Below are 25,959 nucleotides of genomic sequence, written 5' to 3' on the forward strand. Positions count from 1 at the left end.
ATTGTTTACTGTAAATTTAGTGTTTATTAGCTGATGTTATTTTAAAATAGTTAAATAATATGGCACACTTACATAACTCGCTGCCTTTCAAAATCTATTTTTTTCCTTGTTTACTTCTTGTGTAAGTTAAAATCAGTACCATTATGTCATTATGTAAGCTAATTACAAATGACACTAACGATAGCAGGTGTTTTACACACATAGAGTAGGAATGATGACACATCTGGTGCTGACCGGGGTGGCCAGACTATCCAAAAATTGCACTCAAGTAAGAGTAGCATTACGTCAACATATTTTTACTCAGGTAAAAGTAAAAAACAAGAAATTACTTAAGTAAGAGTGAAAAAGTATTTGGTAAAAAGTCTACTAACTGAGTAACTGATCAAATTATCAATTATTTAAAAATTATATAATCAGAAAGACCAAAATATAGTTAAGTGGAAATTTTGGTATTTTAAGAACCAAAATGACAATAATTCATGTAAGCAGCAAAAAATAACAAAATCGGGCAAAAGAAAACAGTTTCTTTAAATAAAAAGCTTATGAAACTTTAACAAAAACTGCTGGTGTGTGTCTGTCTGGTAAATTTTTACTTGAAACACATTTGTTCCCCAATCCTTAAATTTTACTCCAGTTAGAGTAGAAATACTTCATAATAAAAAAGTAAAAGTAAAAAGTACAGCAAAGTAAAAAAATACTCCTAAGAGTAAACCTTTTCAGAAAAGTTACTCAAGTAAATACAACAGTTTAAATGTAACTAGTTACAACCCCAACTCTTGGTGTTTACATGTTGGTGTGGGGGGCCCCAAATGAAAATTTGCCCACGGTCCCAAAAAAGCTTTGATCGGCCTTGCCTCAATGCCCATTTTATTCGTTTTTTTCCCCCGCGCTTGTTGGTTTTGGAGGAACGTGACTTCTGAGTGGCCTCTCAAAACATTAATGCGCGCGCGCAAGCACCGAACCCCCGTAGCCCCCCTCGTGCGCCCCATGCACGGGGACACCAAAGTGTGCGACAGTGGCGGAGGGCCTTGGCCACGCGGGACGCAGCCGCTGCGCTTCGCGGGACGGCTTCCACATGCACCCAACTTTTTTTTTATTTTTTATTTTTGAAACACCAAAAGTAGCTCCGCGCGTCTTCCAAAAGGAAAAAAAAACTTCTCCATCTTTCTGTCTTCCTCTCCTCGTGTTTCGAGCCCACCCGTGCCCGTGAGACTAAAATAAGGAAGAAAACGAAGAGGAAGAAGGGACGGGAAGAGAGGAGAAGCCCGCCGCCGGGAGGGAGCGGTAAGCCGGTGGATGCTGGAGTGATGGTAGTCTGAAGTGGGAGGGAAGAGGAGGGATTATCATCCTTCCTCCTGCTGGATTATCTAATCTTCTCATGCTGCGTTCATTTCCTTTTGGAAACAGGAAGCTTCTCTTACTTAATAGCGCAGAGTTATTAATTTGGTTTCAGTTAATTAATAGGAAAAAAATCAAGTAAAATGTTATGTTTTGCCTTGAAAACTTTCATGGAAGTTTGTCTTTTTGTTAAACTGCGTCTGCAAACTTTTAACAGACCAAAAGTTTAACTGATCCTTAGTTTAACTTTTAAATCACAATAACAAATTTACTGGACAATAAATTGTCCCAGAAGCTATGGCAATAAATGATGATATTGCAATTTTTGACACTATTTTCAAGTAATATAATGTTAATTGCATAACAATGCAAGAACATATGCAAAGATCAATACACTTAAAATTGTAATAAACATTTGCCTCTGGAACTGGAAGACATTTTTAAAAATGCAAAATGAACAAACAAAACAATAGAAATAGCAAATAAAATTAGTTATTAAGTCTCCGTAAACAAAATTGTCTTTCAAAAAAGACTTTTTCTGATTGAAAAATAAAAAAGATTAAACAATAAATCATGAAAATCGAAATTATTCAGCTAGTTTTAATTTTTCATGTCATTAATTGATTTATTGCTTCTTACCACAAGCTTTTCCTCAGCACAGATTTCTCCTCTCTTTTGTGTGACTTAATATTTCCTTATTGGTAAAACTGTGGCATCTTAAAGCTGTGATAATGCCAACATATGTACTTTTTAAATTTCTTTAAATATTTTCTTTTCTAGATACACAAAAATTATGCATTTTTGTGTTTGCAAAGTGCACGTTTTTGACCAAAAGTGCGAGATCTATACATTATTTTTGTTTACTTTACTTGTATATTTGTATACTACTATAATCTGTTGAGTCTGTATATAGATTTAATCCCTTGGTTTCATCAAACTGCAGTGTGTGAAAACATACAGTAAGAAGCTAATTGTCTGATAAGTGGCGGCTGCAGCTTTCATGGTGAGTATTTTGTTATTCAATCGGTGATCTAAGAGTTAACTGTTTGGGTCATTTGAGGACAAAGAGCCCTGATCCATCAAAAGCATGCACCAGCCTGGACAATATCCATCTGGCAGCTTCTCTATTGTCTGTCCTGGCCCGTGGTATTTCATCACGTCAACACATAATGTACATCTACACACTCTGCTGTCAGACTGGTGGCCCAGGCAAGAGTGTTTGGTCGAGTTTCTATAGTGCAAATATTTTAGGACACTTTGACAAAACCAACTTACAAGTAACTTTACAGATACAGGATCTTATTTGGAGTCAACAATTCCTTATTAATATTGATTAAAAGTACTGGTTCCACTGGCAGATAAAAGACATTTTTCCATGCGGAACTAGAACTGGGTTGCTAGGTGACGGCCGCCGGTTGCTAGGTGACAACCGGGGGTTACTAGGTAACGGTGCAGTACCAGTGGAACTAGTGTTTTTTTAATCAATAATAAGGAGTTATTGACTTCATATAAGCTCCTTGCTAAAAAAGTACCTTCTAAATTAGTTTTGTCTTGTGTAATAAGATATTTGTATTAGAAACGAGACCAAAAATACTTGGTAATATTTTGTGTTTTTACAGTGTATGTTCCTGGTTAGCTTCAGTAGCTTTGATATGACTGACTTTAGTCACAGAATAACACTTTCACCATAAGAAACTTTTAGGTATTTTTTCCATTCTCCTTTCCTTCATGACTAAAGGTCAGAGAGAGACTCTCCGCCCAATCAAAGTCCTCTGTACTTTGACTGAGCCATTTTAACATGTAAATACAGCACTATATGAGGTCATGCAGTCACTTCACTTACATTACTTGCAAGTTTGTTTTCATTCATATCAGTAAATCCCAGGAAAACATTTGCTCCCATCAGCATTCCTGGGATGTGATGAGTCCAGCATTCAACAGGGACAACCTGTCATCCACTCATTCCCACATTGTCCTCTCACTAGCCAGTCCACACAAAGTCATGGAGGGGTATTTCAAGCAAAAATACTGTTTCAACATGCTGATAATAATGATAAATACTTTAGTGTCACAGTAGTGCAAAGAGAACAGGTCAAATAGATGCAGAAAAGGCACAGAAATGTATCCTCTGGCTTAAAGACCTGGAGAATTGTAGTTGGTTATTTTGGCCAAAAGGTGTTCTGCAGCCTTCTTGTAGCTTATTGCGAGTACTTGTGATAATCATCATTTTTTTTATCGTCTTCCAGGCTAGAAAATCAAGGGAAAAATGGGTGACTGGAGCTTTCTAGGGCGACTGTTGGAAAATGCTCAAGAACACTCCACTGTGATTGGAAAGGTAACTATACATTACCATCCCATATTCACATTTTTTAATCTTCTTTGCCATTTCCTAATGTGGCCATGATAAGTAGATCTCTAACTTCTAAAATGGAGACACGCTTTTCATGAAGGACAAAATGTCATTCCCACGGCAGAAGTGCCTCAGAAATCTTTAGCTAACCGGTGTTTTGTAATTGTTTCATCTTCCCTTTTCAGGTTTGGCTTACTGTCCTATTCATTTTCCGTATCTTGGTTCTTGGCGCAGCCGCTGAAGAAGTTTGGGGTGACGAACAGTCCGACTTCACCTGTAACACCCAGCAGCCCGGTTGCGAGAACGTCTGCTATGACGAGGCCTTCCCCATCTCTCATATCCGTTTTTGGGTGCTGCAGATCATCTTTGTCTCTACGCCCACTCTCATCTACCTTGGCCATGTGCTGCACATCGTGCGCATGGAAGAGAAGAGAAGAGAGAGGGAGGAAGACCTCCGAAAATCTGGACGACATCAGGAGGACGACGATCCTTTCTATCACAATGGAGTCGGTGATGGAGGGGGAGGAGGTGGTAGAAAGGAGAAACCGCCAATCCGGGATGAACATGGGAAGATTCGTATCCGCGGAGCTTTATTGAGGACCTATATCTTCAACATCATCTTCAAGACTCTGTTTGAGGTGGGCTTCATCTTGGGGCAGTACTTTCTCTATGGCTTCCACCTGAGGCCTCTTTATAAATGTGGCCGCTGGCCCTGCCCCAACACTGTGGACTGCTTCATCTCCAGGTTAGGAAGTTTTATATTCTTGGTTTCTATGTACATCTGAAGACACATAACCTTTTTCTCCCTGTCTTACAGTAAATCAGATTCAGGTTTTCTTATTTTAGGCCAATTAAGATTACCAAGTACATATATATTTGGTGGAATATATGGAAGACTTTGAGGATCTTCTTAATCCAGTCACCATGTCCTCTGTCCAGATGTACTCAGGGTCAGGGTCACAGTTATCAGCTTCCTGTCATGGTTGAAACAACTTTTCAATGCCACAAGAAGGACATGGTAACAGGTGGGGAGTGGCAGACCAGGGTTGTGGTCCAAATTTTCTATAATGCCAACTGGTCCAACAACAGGGAGATCTTCCTTAAGAAAGCTTCCTCTAGACTGTTGAAAAGGACAATTGACTGATTGTCAAACCTTAAATTCAATAGGGGCATTGGTTTGGAATAACGGACCTGATTTTTACCCTTGCAGATTTGCTGAGGAGGTCATTGGAGTTAGGTTGTGCTGCATATGCGAGTGTTCAGAAATAGGGGAAGTATTGGGTCAGAGATGCTTTTAAGGGTTACCCTTGATTGGATAATTAAGAAATCAAGAGTTGTGTCCACATTCAAAATACAAAGTCTAGCGTGTTTCCATTGTGTGGTAAGTTTCACCAGGGGTCTTCTCTTGTCGCGTTTCCTTTTTGTGGTGTACCTGAACAGGATTTCAATGTGTAGTCTTGGAAAGGAGGGTGTTCAAGAAGCTAGGGGTTTCATCGTTTGTTCTTGCAGATGATGTTGTTTTGTGGGGACTCAGTGCATGACCCCCAGTATGTAATGGAGCAGTTCAAAGCCAAGTGTGAACCAGCTCCACTAAATTTGAGGCCAAGGTTCTCAGCCAGAAAAGGGTGGACTGTTCCCTCCAAGCTTGGTGGTAGTCTCTGCCTCAACCAGAGGACGTTAGATATCCTGGTGTCTGGTGCACAAGTGATAGTAGGCTGGAGAGACTTTGTTTACATTTTGTGAGGAAGGACGTTTTGACCATATCTTTTTCAGAGGTTTTTGTGTTGTTTCCTTCAGTGGTTCTTGATGCAGCGCCACCACAGGCGAGGAGGGGAACAGGTTTCTCAAAGGGTTTGGTTTGTTTGACATAGTGCAGTGCAAAGACAACTGCAGCAGCTGAAAATGTTGCTCTCCAATTGAACAAAGTTTTTCTTTTTGTTGTTTTTCTTTTATTTCCTATGTTTTTGTTTGTCGTATTAGGCCTACTGAAAAGACCATCTTCATAATTTTCATGCTAGTGGTAGCATGTGTCTCCTTGGTCCTCAACCTACTTGAGATCTACCACCTGGGCTGGAAGAAAGTAAAGCACGGGGTCACGAAGGAGTTTGCTCCTGACAGTCTGTCACTGATAGGCATCAATGAGCCTGGAGACGCAGAGACGATTTCTGAACAGACCTCTCCAACAGGGCTCCAGTGTTTGCCAGTGTCTTCTAATGTGTGTGCGGTGAGAGGTGAAGCAATGAGAGGAGGAACTTACAGTCCAACCGGAACCTCCCACACAGTGATTTCCTTAAACACTAACATGGCTACAATACCAGTGTCTGAAGGACTTAATGTGGGCAGTGCTGCTAGCCACCAAGAGGACTTCCTGATGGAGTCGCTGCCTGCTTCTGTCTATGGTGAGAGTGAAGACAGCCGTGGACACCTTGCGGAAATGCAGCAGAATTATAGAAACATGGCTTTGGAGCTTCAGAATCTCAATGAGGAAAATTCCCCCACATATCCTCTTCCATCTCCACTGCCCTCTACCTCTTCCTCCTCCTCTCAGGAGGAGACGACATGTCTGGAAGAGAAGCAACGCTCCACATTTCCAACTCTTCCTCGAAATACACCTCTCTCTCTGCTCGCGCCGGAGGAGACAGCAGTGGATCTAGAAGACACTGTCGCCACATCACCTAGCATAGAACCACGTGATGATTTCACAGTGATAACCAGGGCGGAAATGCATCAGCCTCCCTCTGCTGTCGGGACAGATTTAAGGAGGCCCAGTATGGTGAACAAGACCTGTGGTGCTCGAGCTCGCCCTGATGATCTTTCTGTGTAGCTAAAATGTAGACGCTCACATTTATAAAACGATGCACATGTGCTTTTCTTTTACCCGTATGCCCATAAAACCAAACCACAGTATCTGCCACAATTTAAGACTAGTTCATATCAAGAAGCAAGGGGTATCATGAAAGAAACACAAGATATGACAGTAAGATTGGAGCTTTAATTCTGTTTTGGTGTCTATGTGATTCTATGGAGTTATGGTGCTAACTAGCATAGCATATACATGAATAATAGTTGTTAAATTTTCATTGGATGGTTTCACAGTCAGTAGGGTTGAGCATCTCTGCTTTACTGCCAGTAGATATCTCAATACACTGTACCACATTAAAGAATTATGAGCAGCAAACTCCAGTTCCATACGATTCAACTCGATTACCATTCTTAGCATTCATGCTAAGATAAGTTGGCCATGTGTCTATTTATTTTTGTAGAAAATAGCTAAACATGTGAAATGGGTTGATATTTCAGTCTAACTTTTTAGAGACTAACTCAACTACTTTGCATTCTGTTGCACATGGTTGTGATAACTAGTGAACAACCTTATACCTACATTTAGCATTTATGTTAGGCTAAACTAGTCTCTAGTCTCTTTTTGTAATCAATAACCAAACGTATTGGCCTTTCAATCTAACTCTCAGAAGGGTTGTTTCAATCACCTGGATCTATAAATACTGTTTTGATATTTAACAATATCCCAGCCATCTTATTTAACCCCTTTTTAGCATGTATGCTAAGCTAAGTTAGCATGATTCAAGTTTTGCAGTTAATAATAAAACATGTTAAATGTGTTGATCTTTAAATCTAACTCGTCTGTTAGATATCAACCCAGTTCATGTTCTCTTCTTATCATACATTGCTTTATAAGTTAGCTATAACTTATTCATATAAGCTTATTCATGGCTTTCAGCATTTAAGATAAGCTAGCCAAGAGATAGTTTTAGGTGTTAATAGTCAAACACCAATCTTATTTGTCAAATATAATTTGATCCTGCTGAAATGACATTATATGCCTCTAAATATGCTAACAGATGTCCTAAGTAAACACAGGACTAGCACAAACTCAACTGCATTATGTTCCTAATGTTGAGAATTAACTGAGCTAACTAGCAAGCTTTGGATCTTGGGAGCAGCAATACTTTTTAAATGATATTAAAGAAGAGGTTTGCACTTTTATTTCTATTTTTTTTTTCATGATGACAGAGAATATCAGTCTTTTGGTCTTTTTTGTATTGATGTTCTGCTATTATGCAGCCTGTAGTTTCAATGAAGAGGGATTATAATCCCACCCTGAGACAAAGTCAATCAGGCTGTGCATGCGTGTCTGTTCAGGTGCTTTAGTTTTGTTTTTAATGTCTATAAAATAAAATCTATGCAGTTATATCAGGGTTAAACTATATAAAGTTTATAAATATGTAAATATATAATGAAAAATTGTGCTTTGATGTATGGCAACTATATTTTGGAAAAGCTTATCTCTGGTGCAATTCTGAGTTTCACCAAAGAATGAAAATATTTTAGTTATTTTCTAAAAAGAAAAAAAAAACAATAGCAAAAAAATAAGTGTTAAAGGAGTTGTAACTATTATGTGTGCAAAGTTTATTTTTGCTTATTTCTTTTGGTGAAATGTTCCGTTTTAACCTGTAATATTATGTAAATGAAGATTTAAACAGCTATACAGATCTGAATATAGAATAGATGGAGTTTTCTATGTTGAGTTGTTTATTTATGGTAATTGAAAAATAATAATTTAAGGAATGGACAATATATGAAACCACAGTGGCTGATATTTCCTCTGACCTTTAGCTCTTAAACCGTAGATGTGCCTTTAACCATATTCAGATAAAAAGATTTGAAAAATGCTTTAGCTCTCTGACTTGTAGTTTCTCTTGTCTGTTTTCAAGAAACATCACTTGTTAACAACCAGATTGAAACATGCCTTGTCTTTAAAAGCAAAGTGATTTTCGACAGAACATTTTGTTAGCAATCATGTTGATGTAAATGTTCATTTACCTCAAATACTGACAGAGCTTTTTCTGAATAAATTTTTTGTACTGTAGCAATTGTTTTTTTGTTTTGCTGCTTTATTTTTAAATAAATAGGATAAAACTACACCACTCAAAATATGTTATTCATGATAATTTTCAAGATTCCACATTATAAAAACTAATAACATTGAGCACAGATATATAGTAAGATTAAATTTAGCTAAATTTAGTTCAACATTAATATTCTGGAACAAGATACATTCATAGCCAGACTGTTTGAAGGTTTTGCTATACTAACTCCCGCAATAATGAAAACATCAGAGTTGTTAGCACTATTTTATGAACCTTTAAACTGTCATCACGTTTGCATTGAATCGCTAAGTATAGTGAATCTATGGCAGGAATTATTTCCTGTCAATAATCAGTGAGTTTACTTTGTAAACTTAAACTTAAAGGCCATTAAACTGTTTAATTTGAGACTGGAGTTGTTTCAAAATGGTAGAAGTTGATTTTCACCTTGGTCCCATTTAGACCAGCATTTCATTTTATCTAACACCATCAACTAAACTGGGTTAATCCTTGATAAAGATGCTAACAAAAGTTGTTTCCTGCAGGTAAGACGCTAACTTCTCCTAACTTTTATGTCGGTATCTTTTCTGATTTAAATAACTCTGAATGTCGGTAGTTTCCGCTGTAGCTAGCTGTTCTCTTTATCCATAAAGATCGAAGAAGCTAACAGCCAGCCCAAAGCTAACAGCTAGCTAGAGGGGAATCGATGCTATTTTAACTTCTCCGTTGTTGAAAATGTGTAGCACCCAATGCTAAATCTGTTTTAGAAACCTTTAACCAATACATTAAAGGTTTGTGGTTACTAACAAATAAAATTAATTTAGTCTACAGCCAATAAGAACAGTCCAGAATGTGTTAATTGTAGGTCAACAATTGGATAAATAAAAATCAATAGTATTTAACTGCTAAAGCATGTATTCAAATTAACAAATATTCAATAGGTTGACATGTATTCAAATTGTTGATAATTAAATATAAAGTAATTAAGCTAAGTGACATATCAACTTCTAACTGGTGGTAATATATAATATTTCTGGGTTTGTAATGATAATAGTTTGTAATGTCTGCCGTTTAGGTCTCGTGTTCATGTGAGTCCTCACTGTCTGGACTCTGAATCTGCTGAGGCCAGCGCTTCCTTTATGTCCCAGGGATTTTGAGTGAACAAAGACCTCTCCAGGGCGTGAAAAGGCCTTGAATGCCGATTATAGCTGTCCTGACCCATGCTGAAGAGTATGGGTCCACATGCTCCAATATGGACTCAGGTAGTTTGTAAAACCCTGTAAGTTGGAAAAGTGAGCCAGTTTTTACCAATGTTATTTGGTATTATCAAAAATAAATGCAGATATTTCAGGTCTGTTTAGTGGGGGAAGAGCAGGGCCAACATTTATCCTCACTTCAACAGAAGCTTAACTACAATCACCTTGTTAAATTTTCTGAAGTGGTGTAGTTGTGCCTTAAAATAATGACAAGGAATATCTGTTGGGTCTAAACTCTACATTTAGTATTTAAGCTTTGTGATAGTCCTCTAAACAGTGGAGGGATGCACCAGCTGGACATTTGAACAGTTTTTTCCATGCTGTATAAATTAAGATATCATTGTGTTATAGTCATTGTAGAATGATTTTTCTGGAGAACCACAAATGTATTTAATTCTTAATGGTCTTTTTCCAAACCTGGGAAATATTTAAATGCTTTTGCAGCCTGTGTGATGTGGACAGTGGGTCCTCTAGTGGACAGACTATGCATTGATACCAAAAAGAACAGACTGGAGTGGTTTTCTTTCTGCTTTTTATTCTCCAAACAAAAGACAAATTTGACTGCATGACACAAGGCTTGTCCAAAGTTGCAGATGATAAATTGTCTTAATCAGGCAGTAATGTTTGAGTTAGCGATCATTTCTTTGATGTTTCTCAGAGATTCCTCCTCTCTCCTCCCTAATCCTCACATCCCATCAGCGCTGAGGTGATATCTGAGGCCACTGGTGCGATCCTGCCCATCGCCAGTATCCTGGGGCTTTCATAGTAGTAAAACTGTGAGCCTTTAAATAGCCTTATCCCGTCATCACCGCACAGACTGGCGTCTATGTCAGACAACGGCAATGGAAAGTTTCGGCTAATAACCCTGGGTGTGGCGGTGAGGTCAACGTCACGCATGCTGCTCCCTGTTGGAGGATGTTTGTTGAGATATTAATTAATCCCTGAGTCTTCTGTCTCATCATAATTCAAAACATGTCATTAGAAATAAATATTTAGACATCTTACCTTGAATTATGTGAGCTATGTTTTCATTTGGGCATACAAACGCGGCATCCACAGTTCCCTCAATGCCCAGCTCCTCCTTGACAGTTTTAGGGTAGCCTTCGATCAAGGTGAAGTGAGCGTCTGCTTTGTAGATGTAAACCTGATTGCCCTGCAAATGTTTGGAGAAATAAGTGGCATTTATTTCATATTTTACCCATTTTGAATTAATTAAAGAATCTAGAGGATGAAGCTACCTTAATCAAGTAGATTTTGCTGTTGTAAGAGAAAACGGCATCAACTCCATCGTTCACCTCCTTCCACGCTCTGGTTATTGGGAAGGCATGAAATCCGTCACGGTGTGTGTCAACACGCATGTAGATCGGACCTAGAGAGATTCAACACATTTATTTCTTCATATTCATAACTACGCACAGCATATTTTGTGTTTTCCTTAATGAACAAAGGCAACTTGTTTCAGAGATGCTTACTCAGTGTGGGTCAGTTTTGACTCTGTTTTCTTGTGTTTCTTTGCCAAATAGAGTTTGTGATAACTGGCAATAAGTCGTCTTATTTGCAGAATTTGTTTAATCAGCCATACCAGAGAGTTTGTAACGATGACAACTCTGTTTAAGGTTGGCGAAGCCACTTTGAAACTTAAAACTAAAATATTCAGAGATGGAGCTGTTGTGTGTTTTGGGTCATTGTCTTCTTTCACTTGCATTGAGTGAAACAACTATTGGCAACAAGCTACAAGAGTTAGCAAGATAAACTAAACTAATTAACTTGCAAATGTCAAATTGTTGGGCCATAAATGCCAGTTTTATAAATAGAGCAACATAAAAACATAGTTGCACTTCTAATTAAACAGTAATTAAAGATTTTGGGCTCCAATTACAACAAAAATATCTTTAATCAATGCTACCAGCATTATTTAGTTTCATAAAGTTGCAAACTGTACTTTTTGTCAGCGATATCCACTTTCAGACTCTCATACTGCCAACCTCCAACCAATGAGATTAAAGATAAAGTGCTAAGTTTAAGACTTTCTGATCTACACTTCATGCTCCTATCGTTTAGTTTCATATGACATGCATGTAATATTTTGCATTGTTATACTATGAATCATTAGCTTTCAGTGCCATTCTTGTGTTACCTGCAAAGAAATAGGTCCTGCCTCCATCGTCTGTGGTGGCTGCGTTCAGTTTGACGTCGCTGCATTTAAGGGGTTTCCGATTTCCTCCGTGACCTGCAGTCAAGCACAAAATCAAGAACCAATAAAGCCATAAAATCCACTGTTATTCCTTTCACCAAGAAATGAAAATTGTGACATTATTCCTTAAAGAACTGACCAAAGTTGGGGCAGGTCATGAAGTAATGCCGGGCGTCCTTGGGGTAGGCGCCGGTCACCTCTCCTGAGACGGGGTGGAAGCGGGTGAAGTTCTGTCCGTGGAAACAGTAGTAGTGCTCGAGCCAGCGGAAAGCCGACGTGCAGGACGGCAGGTGGGACCACGTCTTGGTCTTCACCGCTTTTGTGGCAATATCATAAACATGCACATCCTGGCCTGTAGGGGCAGATTTTTAACGTTTTTCATCAGCAGTTTTATGTACAACAACGTATTTAGAGCTATTGTAGATGGGGGGAAAAGGAGCAAATTTCTGACAAAAAATTCAGAAATTTTCTAGCAAAAACAAGGACATTTCTGAGCTCCAAAAGTCTAAAATTTGTGAGAAAAGGACTCTGAAATTTTTAGATTATTCTCAGAAATTTTCTAAATAAAAAGTTGAAAATTTTAGATTTGTGAAACTTCCAAAATGTAAAATAATAAAAAAATTCTACTGAGAAACCAAAACCGAGAAATTTCTAGGTATTTTCTAGTAAATTTCTGAAATAAATCTCAAACTTTCTGATTTTTTTTTTAAACCAAATTTATGATTTTTCAAACTCAGTAATTCCCATATTTTTAAATAGAAAATTTCTGAAATTTAAAAATTTCTCAATTTTGTCTTGCAAAATTTTGGCTTTTCAAACTCAGAAATTTTCTGTGTTTTTTTTCTAGAAAATGTCTGAAATTTATCTAAATATTTCGGCAGTTTTTGGCAGAAATTTACTCCTCCTTTTATTTTCTATCTACAATGTCCCTAATAAACTTTTGTTTTTTTTATTTTCATAAGTTCAGTTTGTCTTCGTGAGATAAACATTTTAGCCCAACAAACCTTTAAAGAACAGAACCGAATCAGCCATGCACTCTCCTTTGGGACACTCCACTGCAGCGTCCAGGTGGGTGGGAACTCCAGGAAAATCCTCCTGGATTTGTTTTGGATACCCTTCCTCCAGAGTTTGGTTGAAGTAACTGTACACTTTATCATCCTAGAGGTCACGTCAGAGCTCGTTATGAGACACCACATCAGACGTCCCTATTGTTCCGTCACAGATTAATTTATTGTTACCTGGAAAAGGTAGATGTGATCGTGGTCGTCTGGGTTTTCGGTGTTGTGCATGCGGAAAGCGGCATTGATGGGACCATTCAGTTCCTTAAAGTGCAAACTGGAGAGCTGAGCTGGACCAGTGAAGCCATTCCACACGTGATCGTCTGAGAAGAAAAACATTTTGACATAAATTACAGCATAAAAACAACATTAAAATGCAGTTTTTTGGGGTTTTAAAAATTTCCCACACCTTTGAAGAAGAGAGTGTTTCCTTTTTCATTAGGAGTGATGGCGTCAAACTCAACACCGGCACATCTGTCTGGAGCGCCAGGGCTAATGCCTCCATCTGGATTACAGATAATACTGGCATTTTAAATTTGTAACATTTCAAGCAAAAAACCCTCAATGTATTTCCTTTGGATTTACCATGATGAACCACCACAGAATAAATATTATTACAGATAATAATCTCAAAAGTGAGGTGTTAGTATTCAGCTTTTCTGAGTTAATTTTGTTCTCTATGTAATTCGCCTGGAGTAACTTACACCGAAGAAATACATTGAAGTATTTGGTTATAAAGTGATAAAAAATGTGAAATACTGGTAACTAAGACCAGAAGGACTCACCTTCTCCTGCTGCGTCTTGTCTGTGAACGATAGAAAGGAAATTACATTTTGTTCTCCAGTTCAACATTACACAACGTTACTAAATGATGAGTCAGCAGCCGATCAATGAGACCAGCTTATTTTATTGATCCGGCTGCTGAACTTTGTGAACCACCAAACAGAGTTGCATAACAAATTGATGTTTCTTCTTCCCAATTGAGAAATTTGGTATATTTCTAAAAAATAAATAAGAGCATGTCTTGGATTTGTCATGACATTTGAAGAAAATAAACATTAAAAAAACTCACCTCGTGTTACGTTTAAGCTTTAAACTATTAGATTACCTTTAAGACTGTAATTGTAACAGTTGTACCAACCAGTGGGATGTATCGGTACTTACAGCGGCGCTGCGGTAGAGATGGTGACCAGCACCAGCAGAATCAGGGTTCTGGTGATCACCGGCTCCATGTTTGCTGTGCTGATGTCCTCAGATGTGGCTCCTCACGCTGGAACTGAGCTGGGAAGTGAGCTGAGCAAGAGTTGAGCCTGTGCTTTTATACTGGTGTGTGTGTGTGGGAGTGTGTGGACCAGTTAGGAAACTTTGAGCTTGGATTGTGTGTTTGTTTGCACAGATAGGGAGGTGGAAGTTTTGTTGTTGCATAATTAGCTTTTTATACGGTCAGGCATTATTGTTCTCATGTTCTTTTGCAAGTTTTTTGTTGTAGTAATGTATTCCAGTGACCATTTCATGCAACTGGCAAAGAAACTATCTGATCAGCTTAGTTAATATTTTACAGACTTTTCCTTTTTGGTCAAGTCAAGATTTGGGACATGAAGAAACCAATAGGAAATGTCAGTAAAATGACTTTATGGTCTGATTATCGAAATAATTAACAAACACAGATGATTAAATCCATTTTAATAATATTCATTACATTACAACTGAAACTACATAAAAATCATCTTTATAGTTAATTTTAAGATTAAAAAGAGATGCATTACTTTAAAGTACAGAACTTTACAAAACATTACAACAGGGTGCAAGCAATACTAAAGTTGTAATGTTTACAGCTTAATCATAAAGGATTACCAATAGAGCATTAATTCAACTTCAAATAAGAAACCCTTGATCCTTGTAAACAAACCGATCTGGTACTTCACATTCTAAATCTGGTTAGTTTCCTTGGAGTAAAGTATGTTTTAAAGAAATATTCAGAGATCAACTTTAAACCTACAGTTGTCAGCACTGGTATTAAATGTCCTCGTTTCTGGTATATGCAAGGTTTTTGGGAGACATTTGTGAAAGATGACCCTTTAGGTATTGAACAACCAAATAATGAAGAGAAAAATTCACCAACCCACAGATTTAACCATCAACACCAGTCTGTGTGACACATATTTTTAAAAAATGTCCACCTTCTGCAGTTCATTTGTAGCGATAGATCTTAATGCAGTGATTCATGCTGTCTGATACAACCATATGGCCGTCGGGGAGAAGCGCCAGCCCCCGTGGGCTATTGAGGTTGTCTGTCACAAGAGGCCAGCCCACACCTTTCGATGGGTAGATGAGTACACGGTGGTGTTTCTTTCCCCAGTCTGCCACTAAGACGTCCCCATCATGGTCTATACAAAGGCCCCAGGGGCAGGTCAGGACAGGACCCAGGCCAGAGCACACCCCAAGGATTCTGATAGTGTTCCAGCCGGGTTCCAGGACTCGAATGCATGGAACACGACCAGTTTCATTGCCTCTTTCTGACACTGCCATAAGGCCAGTGGTGAGACAGGCTGCTACCAAATAAGGTCGGTGATACCCGGTTACAACTGTACGTTCTAACCTTGCCCCAGTTTTGGGGTCCAACTTTAAAGCAGTTAAGGTGCCACGCTTGATGTCAGCAACTACAAATTCATCTTGACATGTAACAGTGACCCCTCTTGGAGCATCCAGCTCTTCATTTGTGGAACCAGTCACAGTGCCACCAAATGTTTGCAGAAGGCGTCCATGGCGGCTGAACAACAACAATGCCCGTTCAGCGGCACAGGTCAAGGCAATGAGGCCTTTTGAATTTACAGCCACATCAAAATAGTTGCAGATGCGGGAAGATCTATCCGATCCTGAAGGAGAGACTTGCTGCACAATGTTCTTCTGGAGATCTGTCACTTGGATTCGGGCATTACCACAATCCACCACAAAGAGCTGCCCTCTGGCAGTTGCATGGACGCCACTTGGCAGATTGAAGTCAGCTCGGCCTGATCCTTGTTTACCAAACTGTTTGACCAGAAGAGCTGAGTCCAAGGCAGCTAAACCAATGCCCTCCTCCGATTCCCAAAAAGGTATTTCAGCTGCATCTTTGTTGTCCTTGCTGCATAATATCAAGTCTCTGTCTTGACTTATTTTATCACCATCGATGGCTGACATGGACAGAGATCTGCCAACACGGTTTACACTTAAACTATGCGTACCCCGAGTTTGAGATCTTGATTGTCTTTTAGGGGTGATGATGCTCTTGTTAGACTCTGTGAAGTTTCCTTGGCATTGTTCAAATGCTGAAGGTTCTGAGGTGAGACGCATTCTATTGACTCTTCTTAGTTTTCTGCACTCAGTCTTGTCATCGTTTATCAAAAGATGTTCCTTTCTAGAAAGGTCAGTGGTGGAGATTGAGCAGCAGTGGTCCTGCTTAAGAGATCCGTCCCATAGAGTATCTACAGTGTATGTGTGGCAGGAATCTTCACTATCAACTGGGGATGAAGGACTTCCACTGTCCACTGCTGTTTCCTTTAAGGTGTTCTTCTTCGAAAGGCTTTGTTGTGAAAGAGCATGATGTTTTGTAGAAGCTTCTACAAGATTGTGTCTGGAGTCTGAACCCTTGCATCTAGCCTTTGAAAATGTTGCCGCAGTGCTTCTTTTGTCATCACTTTCTCCGAGAGGGCATGATGGTTCTTCACATGAGACCATAACAAGGGCTTTTTGCCTTCTTTTACCTTTCACTGTGTTGCGTCTCTTTGTTTCCTTATGTCTGCAATCAGACTCATCACCTTCTGATTCTGCTTGACTGGAGACAGATGGAATAGCAAGAAAAAGATCTTGCCCTTGTGTGTCTGAGCAGACAGATTCCACCTCTTCATCCTGTGAAGATTCTGATACCTCACGATGTCTTTGAATTGGTGACTTTGTTGATTTAGGCTCATCCTCGTTCTCTGTGGAGCTTGACAGCTGTAGTTTCCGGACAACACGAAAATTCCCACTGTTTGTCCTGATGTTCTCCACTGGACTGCTCCTTTGCCCTCCTCTGTTTGGTTGGGGTTCCTTTCGAATTTCACGAGGATTTATGTTTGAGAACTTTGTATCACCAGAGTGCAAGGCACATTTGTGTCCCTGGTCACCACAGACTCCAATGTGGTAGGTCATACCCTGTTCACGAATATCAATCTCCCCAAAATTTAACGTCTTATACAGGGAGCTTGAAAGAAAAGTGACCCTCTTCAAGGTTAGAGAGATTTCCCATGGTTGTGTAAGCTCTACTACACCTCTTTGAAGCTGATTTTTGTTTGATCCATCAGCCATAAAACCCCATCTCTGAATCTGCTCCTTCAGCTGTGCAATTTTACGAATTTGCTGATCAACAAGTGACTGCACAACTCTCACAGCTGCAGAGTTTTCTCTCTTCACTTGACTAAGGTGTCGCTGGGCTTCCCTGTAGTCCTGTTCCACCTTTTCAAGAAGGCGTCGCTCCTCTCGCTGAGCTCCAATCACTGCATTGTCCACTTCACGGTTCACCTCCTCCACTTCGGTTTGCTGTCGCTCTCTTAGAATGTGAAGTTCTTGTTCTCCTTTCTCCAGTGTTGAAAGAGCCTCTGTCACCCAAGGAGGCGATAAAGTAGGAGATTGTGGTGTAAAGATGGAGTCCCGTGGGGTAAAGTACATGGGAGATGAGAAGGTCACATCTCTCTCTTTTGGAGTGCTGAGCGTCAGTAAGGCTGAGAAGCCAGGGAGGGCTTTTCTCTCAGAGTGAGACCTCATTAACATTGTGAATGGTAAATTTCAGAAGCCGCTTTTAAAGGGGGTTCAACTTTCTCTCCGTTTTTTGTCTGTGAAGACAAAGAAATGCAGCAGACTAAAACAGTGCAATACAGTTGTTCCTACTAGCAGGGAGTAAAACATAAACTCCTCTAAGTAGTTTCTATGCCTATGCACACAAATGCCTTTGAAACATAGACTATCTCTATACCATAATACCTGAGCCACCATGGCTCATTGAATTTGAACGATTCTATGACTTGAGTTAAATGCTTGGCCATCTTCTGACAAACTGTCTGCGGCTTCCTCTTCAGCCCAATTCATTTCTTTCCAACAATGGGACTTTGAGGGGGCTTATTGCCAAAGGCTTGAATTCATATAGGGATCTTCTAATTGTTACAGTACTTAGAAGTAACTGAACCATGCTTTGATCACCTTGGAGCTCAACATTTCAGCCATTCTTTCTGGTTTTGTTCAGTTTTAATTATTTTAGGGTCATTTTAGCCAAAGTAGTGTGGTTACATACCAATAAACCATTAAAATATATCTAACATAGAAAACCCTTATCATCATTTGTAGCTATCAGGACTGTTTAAGTAACGTAACTCCTCACCTACACAGTCACCCTTTGTTGTGTTGTACATTACTGTCTCAGTTCTTCAGGAACTCTAACTGACCTACCTGTTGACTGAGGTCTATCACATAAACCCCAAAAGGACGTGTGGCTGTTTTAAAACTGGGACATGGCTTTGCTTTCATTGTAACTTTACCTTGTCTGGACAAGGTTTGGTTTCTCATGTGGACACTAATGTCGTCTCAGGTTGCCAATGTTCTGTTTCTGGGAGGTTAATGAGGTATTCAGACCACCTACTGATCACTGCAACACTAAGCGATGGAGGGTCTTAATCAGATTTTGCTTGGAATAAATTCAATTTTATTTTCCTTTTCTCAAAAAAGGAGAATAGTATGTTGAACTGGCTTATATCCTATCAATCTGACCATCTTATTTGGTTCCATATGTTTGAAAACCAAATATTTTTCTTCCAGTTCACAGTTATGCACCATGTTGTGTTGGTTTATCACCTAAAGTACAAAGAAAATACTTGTACAATGACAAAATGTGAAAAAGTACAAGGGGTATTAATATTTTTGCACATTACTAATCTGGATTTTGGTGCCTTTTAACAGGCTGAAGCAAAACAAAAAGGCTTTTGCTCGGCTGAAAGAGGCAGGTGTCAGTTTACCGCCACACGGTTACACAAAGGGACCTTTGGAAACATCCAACCTCCTGCTGTCTATTGATTATTTTGAGCTACAATTAAAAGAAAAAAAAACATTTTATGAACAATCGAATAAAGTACATTGATTAATATGTTGGTCAGAGTGAGAAAAACTTCAATTTACCTGTCAACAACAAATCCCTGTCAAACCTCTGGACTGGAAAAGTTATGTTGTCTGAAGTTACCCCTTTTTAATTTTGAATGACAGTCTCCAGTTGCTAAGTTACCAGGTGACTGCAGCATATATGATACCATTCATAATTGAGGAGATTATTCAGGATGTGCAGGAGAGAAACTCAACAATGAAGCTATTCACTGGGAATTACACAAACAAAAAAATTAAAATCCTGGAAATTACTATTCAGGTCAACTTCAGTTAGACACATAAAAGAAAATATATATGTATTATCATATTTTTTTACATTGTATTTACACACAGTAACACCTATGTGTTTGTAAATACTGTAATTAAAGGTATTCGTACCTGAGTTATGTGCTTCTTGGTTTCCTGCTGGCTTTGATCTGAGCTGCATTCGTCTGTTCCTCTCGGCCACACCCCCATCTCACCTTTTCACCCTCCCTCTCTGTGTCATTGTATACTCCCATGTTGGATTACAGTAGCTCCAAAATGTCAATCCATTTTACCAGACTTTAAAGAAACCTTTGACAATACTCCTGAAAAAAAAAATCAATAGTTAATCATATTTTAAGTTTCTTGGTCATAACCAGGTAGAAACAGGAGCAAGTTAAACAAAGAATAGAGGAAGCAGAGTGGTTTATTGAAAGTTGCATGCAGTCTCAAACAGGCTGTTGACCAGCTAATCGGAATTTTAAACTATAACCCAAACAAAAAACTCCACAATAAAACTAAACTGGCCACATCATTCTTGTTATTTCAGAAATATGATTAAATATGCTTGATACTAAGTAGTCAGAGGTAGGTAAAGTACCTAAAACTGTAATGAAATACAGCTTAAGCATAATTCTACTTAAGTGAAAGCACAAAGTAGGATTGGAATTATGTTATTTTCTGAATTATTATGTAACATTTCCATGAAATTTACGTTTTGCTTCATTCAATGATGTCATTTTTAAATATTAAACCATTGATGTTTTTATCAGTTACTCAATACTTGAGTCGCCTTTTTACCTAATACTTTTCTACTCTTACTCGAGTAGTTTATTGGGTGGCTACTTTTTGCTTTTACTTGAGTAAAATTTACCAACCGCCAGGGGGCGGTAATCCATTAAAATGTAGTAGAAGACGTGTTCCGTGCTGCTCATGCGCTCGATATTATCCGGAAAATTTGAGATGGGTAGAGGAAATGGGGCTTTCCTTTCGAGAAGAGTGTGAATTAACATTATGAATCCAGAAAAGTCTCCAAAAGCCTCATTGTGTTTACACAACCTGCCAAAACCAACACAGACGTGAAACAAATGCGTTGGCTAATAGTAATGCGACGTGAGTCCTCAGGCGGCTAACCGCTAGCTTACAGATTGGGTCGCTAATTAGGTTTTACAGATATAAAATATGTTGTTTTCAACAGAAATTCACTCACAAAAAATGAAAAGTGAGCCACCGACCCTGCGGCCGACTATAAATGTATGTGAAGTCTTAAATACAAACTTCATATTCCTTCAAAACACTGGTATGATTTACATCAGACTCCAGCTATTGTGCTATGTGTCAGATTTTTTCTCCCTGTTTTAGTTTAAAGATGAGTCATAAAATCCTAAATTGATTATTTTGGGCTCCAATTAAAAGAACATTTTTTTATATATATATAAATAATCGAATAAAGTACATTGATATTTATGTATCAATGTACATAAATACATTGATACATAAATATCACAGCCTAACGTGATGTTTGGGAGATAAATTCTTCCATCATAACAGACTACATCTCTACTTTGACAGGACATAGACAGCAGTGGTGAGTTTAACTTGTTTTTTAATCTATCTTCTTAATAATGTTAATTATATATGATGCGTAAAATCACATTAGTGTGGCCTGATGGTGTGTTAAAGTCCTTCAAAACACGATCTAAATTGAAATACATCTAAGGATATAATCAAAACTGGTGTCATATTTACTTAATCGTTGCTTACGGAAGAAGAAGATTAGCTCCATTGAAAAGAAAGAAAAGTTTTAAAAAATCTGAGATTCAAATCACAATTTTGACTTTTTATGCTGAATTTAGATTTTTTCAGAATTTGTTAGTTTCTTTGAAGAGCAGTGTTGTGAACTGTGCTGTTATACTGTTAAAATACACCTACTGCAATGTCTCAAATACTCCCGTTTCATGACATCTAAAATGTGTAAAATCCACAAAACAATACATTAATATTAATACTATCAACTGTATCTGTCTATTTTACTTTTCCAATAAAAATACAATTTCTTTTTTAACTATATATATATATATATATATATATATATATATATATATATATATATATATATATATATATAGTTAAATTACTAATTTAAATTCATATGAACACACTCATCTCACCAAAAGTGCATACCAGAATTTATCCACTAGATGTCAGCAAATACAAAGACCTCACCTCAGACTACCTGATTTGTTTTATTTAAAATAAGACAATTCTGGCTGATATAGTCTAATACACAGATACAAAGCAAAAACTATCAGCAAAATTGCCTCTGACTGATCAGATTTTTTTTTTCTGTTCTTATGAAAACATGTTCAACTTTTTATTGGGTTATCCAGAACAAGGTCTTATTTTTTTGCATTATGCTTGAGTATTTGAGAATTTGGGTCTTTATGCATGAGAAACTCCACGTGCTTTGGTGTCAAACAAAAGTAAAATTAGTTTTACAACTTAAAATGGATCTGCACTGAATTTTCAATTGACATGTTTACTTTGTCTCATCTAAACATTTGGTGAAAAGAAATTTCAACAATATCCTGTATATTTGTTTCCCTTCTTCAGGAGTTTAACTTTGGTTTCTTCAGTATAAACAAGAAGAAATGCCTCAGAAAACATATAATATTGTACAGAAAAATCCCATGTTTTTACTGTATTACATTGCCCTGTCTTATCCTACATGGTGGTGACCACATCATGCTGCGGTTTGGAACAGAGAAAAATAAAATGGTGCTACAGTGGAGCAATTACATTTCATGTGTTGGAATGGTCTAGTCAAAGTCCAGACTCAAATACAGTTGGGAATGTGTTGCAACATTTCTAAACTGATGTTGGCAAGTGACGTTTTCTAGAAGTGAAAAGACACTTTAAGCTTTATTCGCATTGGATCTGTTTCTGTAACATTTTTATTAACGGCGTTCATCCTCAAAACTCTACCACAAAAAATTCCAGTAAAATACACTGAAGATCTTCTTTGTCTTTGTTGATGAAAAGCATCCCCACAGCATGATACTGCCACCATCATGTTTTGTGGTTTTTCTTTCCACAGGAAAGATTTAAGGATAGTCGAACTAGAGGTTCACTGATTGCCATTGTTTGGCCGATTACGATCTTTAAAAAAGTTTGACATTTCAATTTTGGTCAATACTGATTTTTTTTTTGTCTGAAAAGTTGCTAAATGTATCAACTTGTTAACTGAAAACGTGCAGATGTGAGCTGGTGGGCGGGGCTAACAGGCAAACCTCTCTCAAAGCAAAGCAAAAGAGGACAGTGGTTGAATTTTAGACCTTAGCTGAGGAAGATAAAATCACAAAATGAACAAAAATTGGGGCATATTTTCTTCAGATTTTCCCTAAAAGAGAAATATACACAATCTTGCTGACTAGTGGTGCACCGATTTATTAGCGCCAATTACTGTTGGGAAATTGCTGATACTTACACATGAAGCCGATCTGACCTACCTTAATATAGATCTAAAAATCAACCACTGTCCTCTTCTGCTTTGCCTTGAGAGAGAGGTTCAACTGGCCCACCAGTTCATGTCTGCATGTTTGTAGTTGACAATATTTACCCCAAGGCTTTCTTGCTGTATTTAGCAACATTTCAGACAGAATCGGCAGGTCAGGCTTTCTAAATATCAGCGATCGGCAATCGGTGCACCCCTACTGCCCGGTCTTAAAACGTTGTGGATGAGGTGTTGAATTTTGTCTTTGTATCTAATAAGATGACCTGTGAGCAGCAAGAGTTCCATCCAACACCTTCTCACCAATTATCTCCACCCGCACTCCCAAACACACACACACACACACACACACACACACACACACACACACACACACTCACAGGGAGTACTGCCCCCTGGACACAGATGGGTCCAGAGCCGTCACTGTTGCTGGATGTCACACAGGGTCCTACAGGCTGTCTCGCTGGGTGCCGTGACTGATTATTTCCATCTTTCGCTCTGTCAGGAGAGATGGGAAATCATACGGGCCTGAGGTGGCGCTCCGTTATTGATATCACTGTTAAAAGTCTCCGATCCAGCTGCTCGCCTCGCCTGCGACATCACTGCAATTAAATCTACATGCTGCTCCCAGCCTGTCTGTGTGGCAGAGAGTAATGGCCCCAATAGTTACTGTAACAAAACAATAATGGGATTCATCATGGCAGCAGAACAACCACATACATACACGTATACATATATTTTTCTAATATGACAGCGGGGGGATAATGGGTTTTTATTATCGCCTCAAAATAAATGCGAGCAACACAATAAATTAGCTGCTAAGTGGACTTGTTGTGAACAAACAATTAAGAATAAGTTTGTAAGCTTCTTTCATACATGGAATTAGGAAGACAGTAAAGAAATTCATATTGCGCTCTTCTCTTCCACTTTGCATACAAAAGGCAATATTAGGTGATGAATATGGTAATGGTCCTCATTCTAGTGGGACTATCTCCTTTCAGAGTGGAAGATCTGGTTGGGCTGTTAGATTCGATTAATTCCTCCTCATGCCACTCCTCATTTCTGTCCCCCCTCCACCGCCACGTCCTCTCTAACACTTTCAGGCCTATGATATTAGACGAACAATCGCAGAAACAAAACGAGCTGGAACAACCAGGATGGGAACAGATGGCACATAATTGCCTCGTGGAGGAAGCCAGGGAGTCAATTTTTACCCATCCTGGGGGAGTTGGGAGTTGCAAGGAGGAAAAAAAAAAAAAAGTCCAGGTGCATTTGTTTTGATCAGCTCTGCCCCGGAGGAGGCTTCTAAAAAATATTCATCACACGCACATTAAGGAGAGGGAATTTAACAAAAGCTTTGAGGGATGCAACGGCGAGCTTTGGTCGGGATAAGATGGAGATGAGTGGCTGAGCTAAGAGCAACAGATGCACCGTGAATGAATATCGCAGCAAAGTGTTGCAAAAACTGTCAACGTCTCAGAGGGTAGCAGTCTGTCCACAGATTCACTAAGCACCGTTTGGGAGAAAAATAAAAATAATATCAATCAAAATATATAAAAAAAATACTTATGTTTGTAGAAAATACAATCATTTTTTATTGATTTTTATTCATATTTCACAAATTGTTTGACTTATTTATATGAAAACATTTTTACAAACACGTTGCTTGTTAATTAAATATCAACAACGCTCAATATAAGAAGATAATAGTCACTAATTATCTTAACCAGAGAGACACTTCTGTATAAACAATTCTGTTGCTACCCAAATTTGCAACTTATTAAATATATTATTTTGCACTTTTAAAGATGTCTAAATCAGTGATCAGTATAGCCACATGAACCTTTACTGCTAAAATTTATTTACAATTTCATAAAAACTAAATTCAGCTAAATTAAGTAGATTTTTTTATTTGAATACTGCACATAAAATATGCATAAATGTAGGTATATTCATTGAAAATATAACAAATTTAGCTTGAGTGTTTCCAACATAATCCTTGGTATGTGTAAAATATGCATCAACCAGCATTAGTGGGATGTACGTCTCAGTGGGAGGACAATCTGGGACGGACCCAGAACTTTTTGTCCTCAGAATGTTGGCTTCCTGGTTCCAAATGTAATTTAAGCTGTTTTGTTTTTGAGATTGATTGGTCTCATCTGCAATACAGGCAGACGCCCATGGGGTCAGAAAAGAAACCTTTTTGTTTAGGGTCCTGATTGTCTTATTTTGCGGTGATCAGCCAATGCTTAAACCAATTTTATCTACCTTAATAAATGTCTGAAAATCAGCCACTGTTACATTTTGCTCCGCTTGCTTCTGCACACACACTAACAATAGTCACCAACTTAGCGTCATTTTCTAAATAAAATCTGTACCGACCAAAATCAGCTTTTTAAAGATCGGTGATTAGCCAGAAAAATGCACTACAATGTCACAATAACAAATTTTTCTGGATGACAAATTGTCCCAGGAGTTATTGCAATAAATCATATTATTGTTGTTTTGAAACCATTGTCTAGTAATACAAGGACATTGGCATAATAGTGCAAAAACACGTTCTCAAAGATCGATAAGCTTTGAATTCGGACAAAGTTTTAACACAGGAAAAAACGAAAAACGATAATTCATGGAGGTGGAAATTACTGAGTTTGTTGTAAATTATCATGCGATTAATGAATTTCCTGTTGCGACAGGCCTACGCACCACTGTTTTTTGTTTCTCTGAAGCATCGTGAAATAATGCTTCAGGGTTTTTACTTCTACTAAGCCTCATCAAGAGCAACAAGTCAAATTCACATTTTAATGGCGATACAAATTTCTTATAAATTACCCATTGTATAAAAAGGTTCTGGAGACTTAAAGCCAAAACATTCATTCATCCAGCTCTTCAGATTTTTCTGATAAAGCTCATGAAACTTGCGTGATCTTTTTGCTAGAACGATAAAAGTTGAGCTGT

General features: G+C 38.3%; 2 protein-coding genes across 2 annotated transcripts; one reads left to right on the forward strand and one right to left on the reverse strand.

Moving 5' to 3' along the window:
- The first annotated feature begins 75 nt into the window (after nt 1-75).
- On the forward strand, nt 76-8,608 carry LOC103476609 (gap junction alpha-3 protein-like). The gene is made up of 4 exons (XM_008429085.3): nt 76-1,284; nt 3,585-3,673; nt 3,874-4,433; nt 5,669-8,608. Exons 2-4 carry the CDS (start codon nt 3,605-3,607, stop codon nt 6,510-6,512), a joined length of 1,473 nt encoding a protein of 490 aa, XP_008427307.2. The 5' UTR covers nt 76-1,284; nt 3,585-3,604; the 3' UTR covers nt 6,513-8,608.
- Nucleotides 8,609-10,345: 1,737 nt separating this feature from the next.
- hpxb (hemopexin b) lies at nt 10,346-14,402 on the reverse strand. The gene is made up of 10 exons (XM_008429102.3): nt 14,247-14,402; nt 13,868-13,887; nt 13,492-13,587; nt 13,263-13,405; nt 13,029-13,182; nt 12,164-12,376; nt 11,968-12,060; nt 11,069-11,199; nt 10,836-10,983; nt 10,346-10,735 (listed from the first exon to the last, which is right to left on the reverse strand). Exons 1-10 carry the CDS (start codon nt 14,312-14,314, stop codon nt 10,509-10,511), a joined length of 1,293 nt encoding a protein of 430 aa, XP_008427324.1. The 5' UTR covers nt 14,315-14,402; the 3' UTR covers nt 10,346-10,508.
- Between the last annotated feature and the right edge of the window lie 11,557 nt (nt 14,403-25,959).

Source organism: Poecilia reticulata, chromosome 2 (genome assembly GCF_904066995.2).
Source record: "Poecilia reticulata chromosome 2, P_reticulata-male-v2, whole genome shotgun sequence".
Lineage (NCBI taxonomy): Eukaryota > Metazoa > Chordata > Actinopteri > Cyprinodontiformes > Poeciliidae > Poecilia > Poecilia reticulata.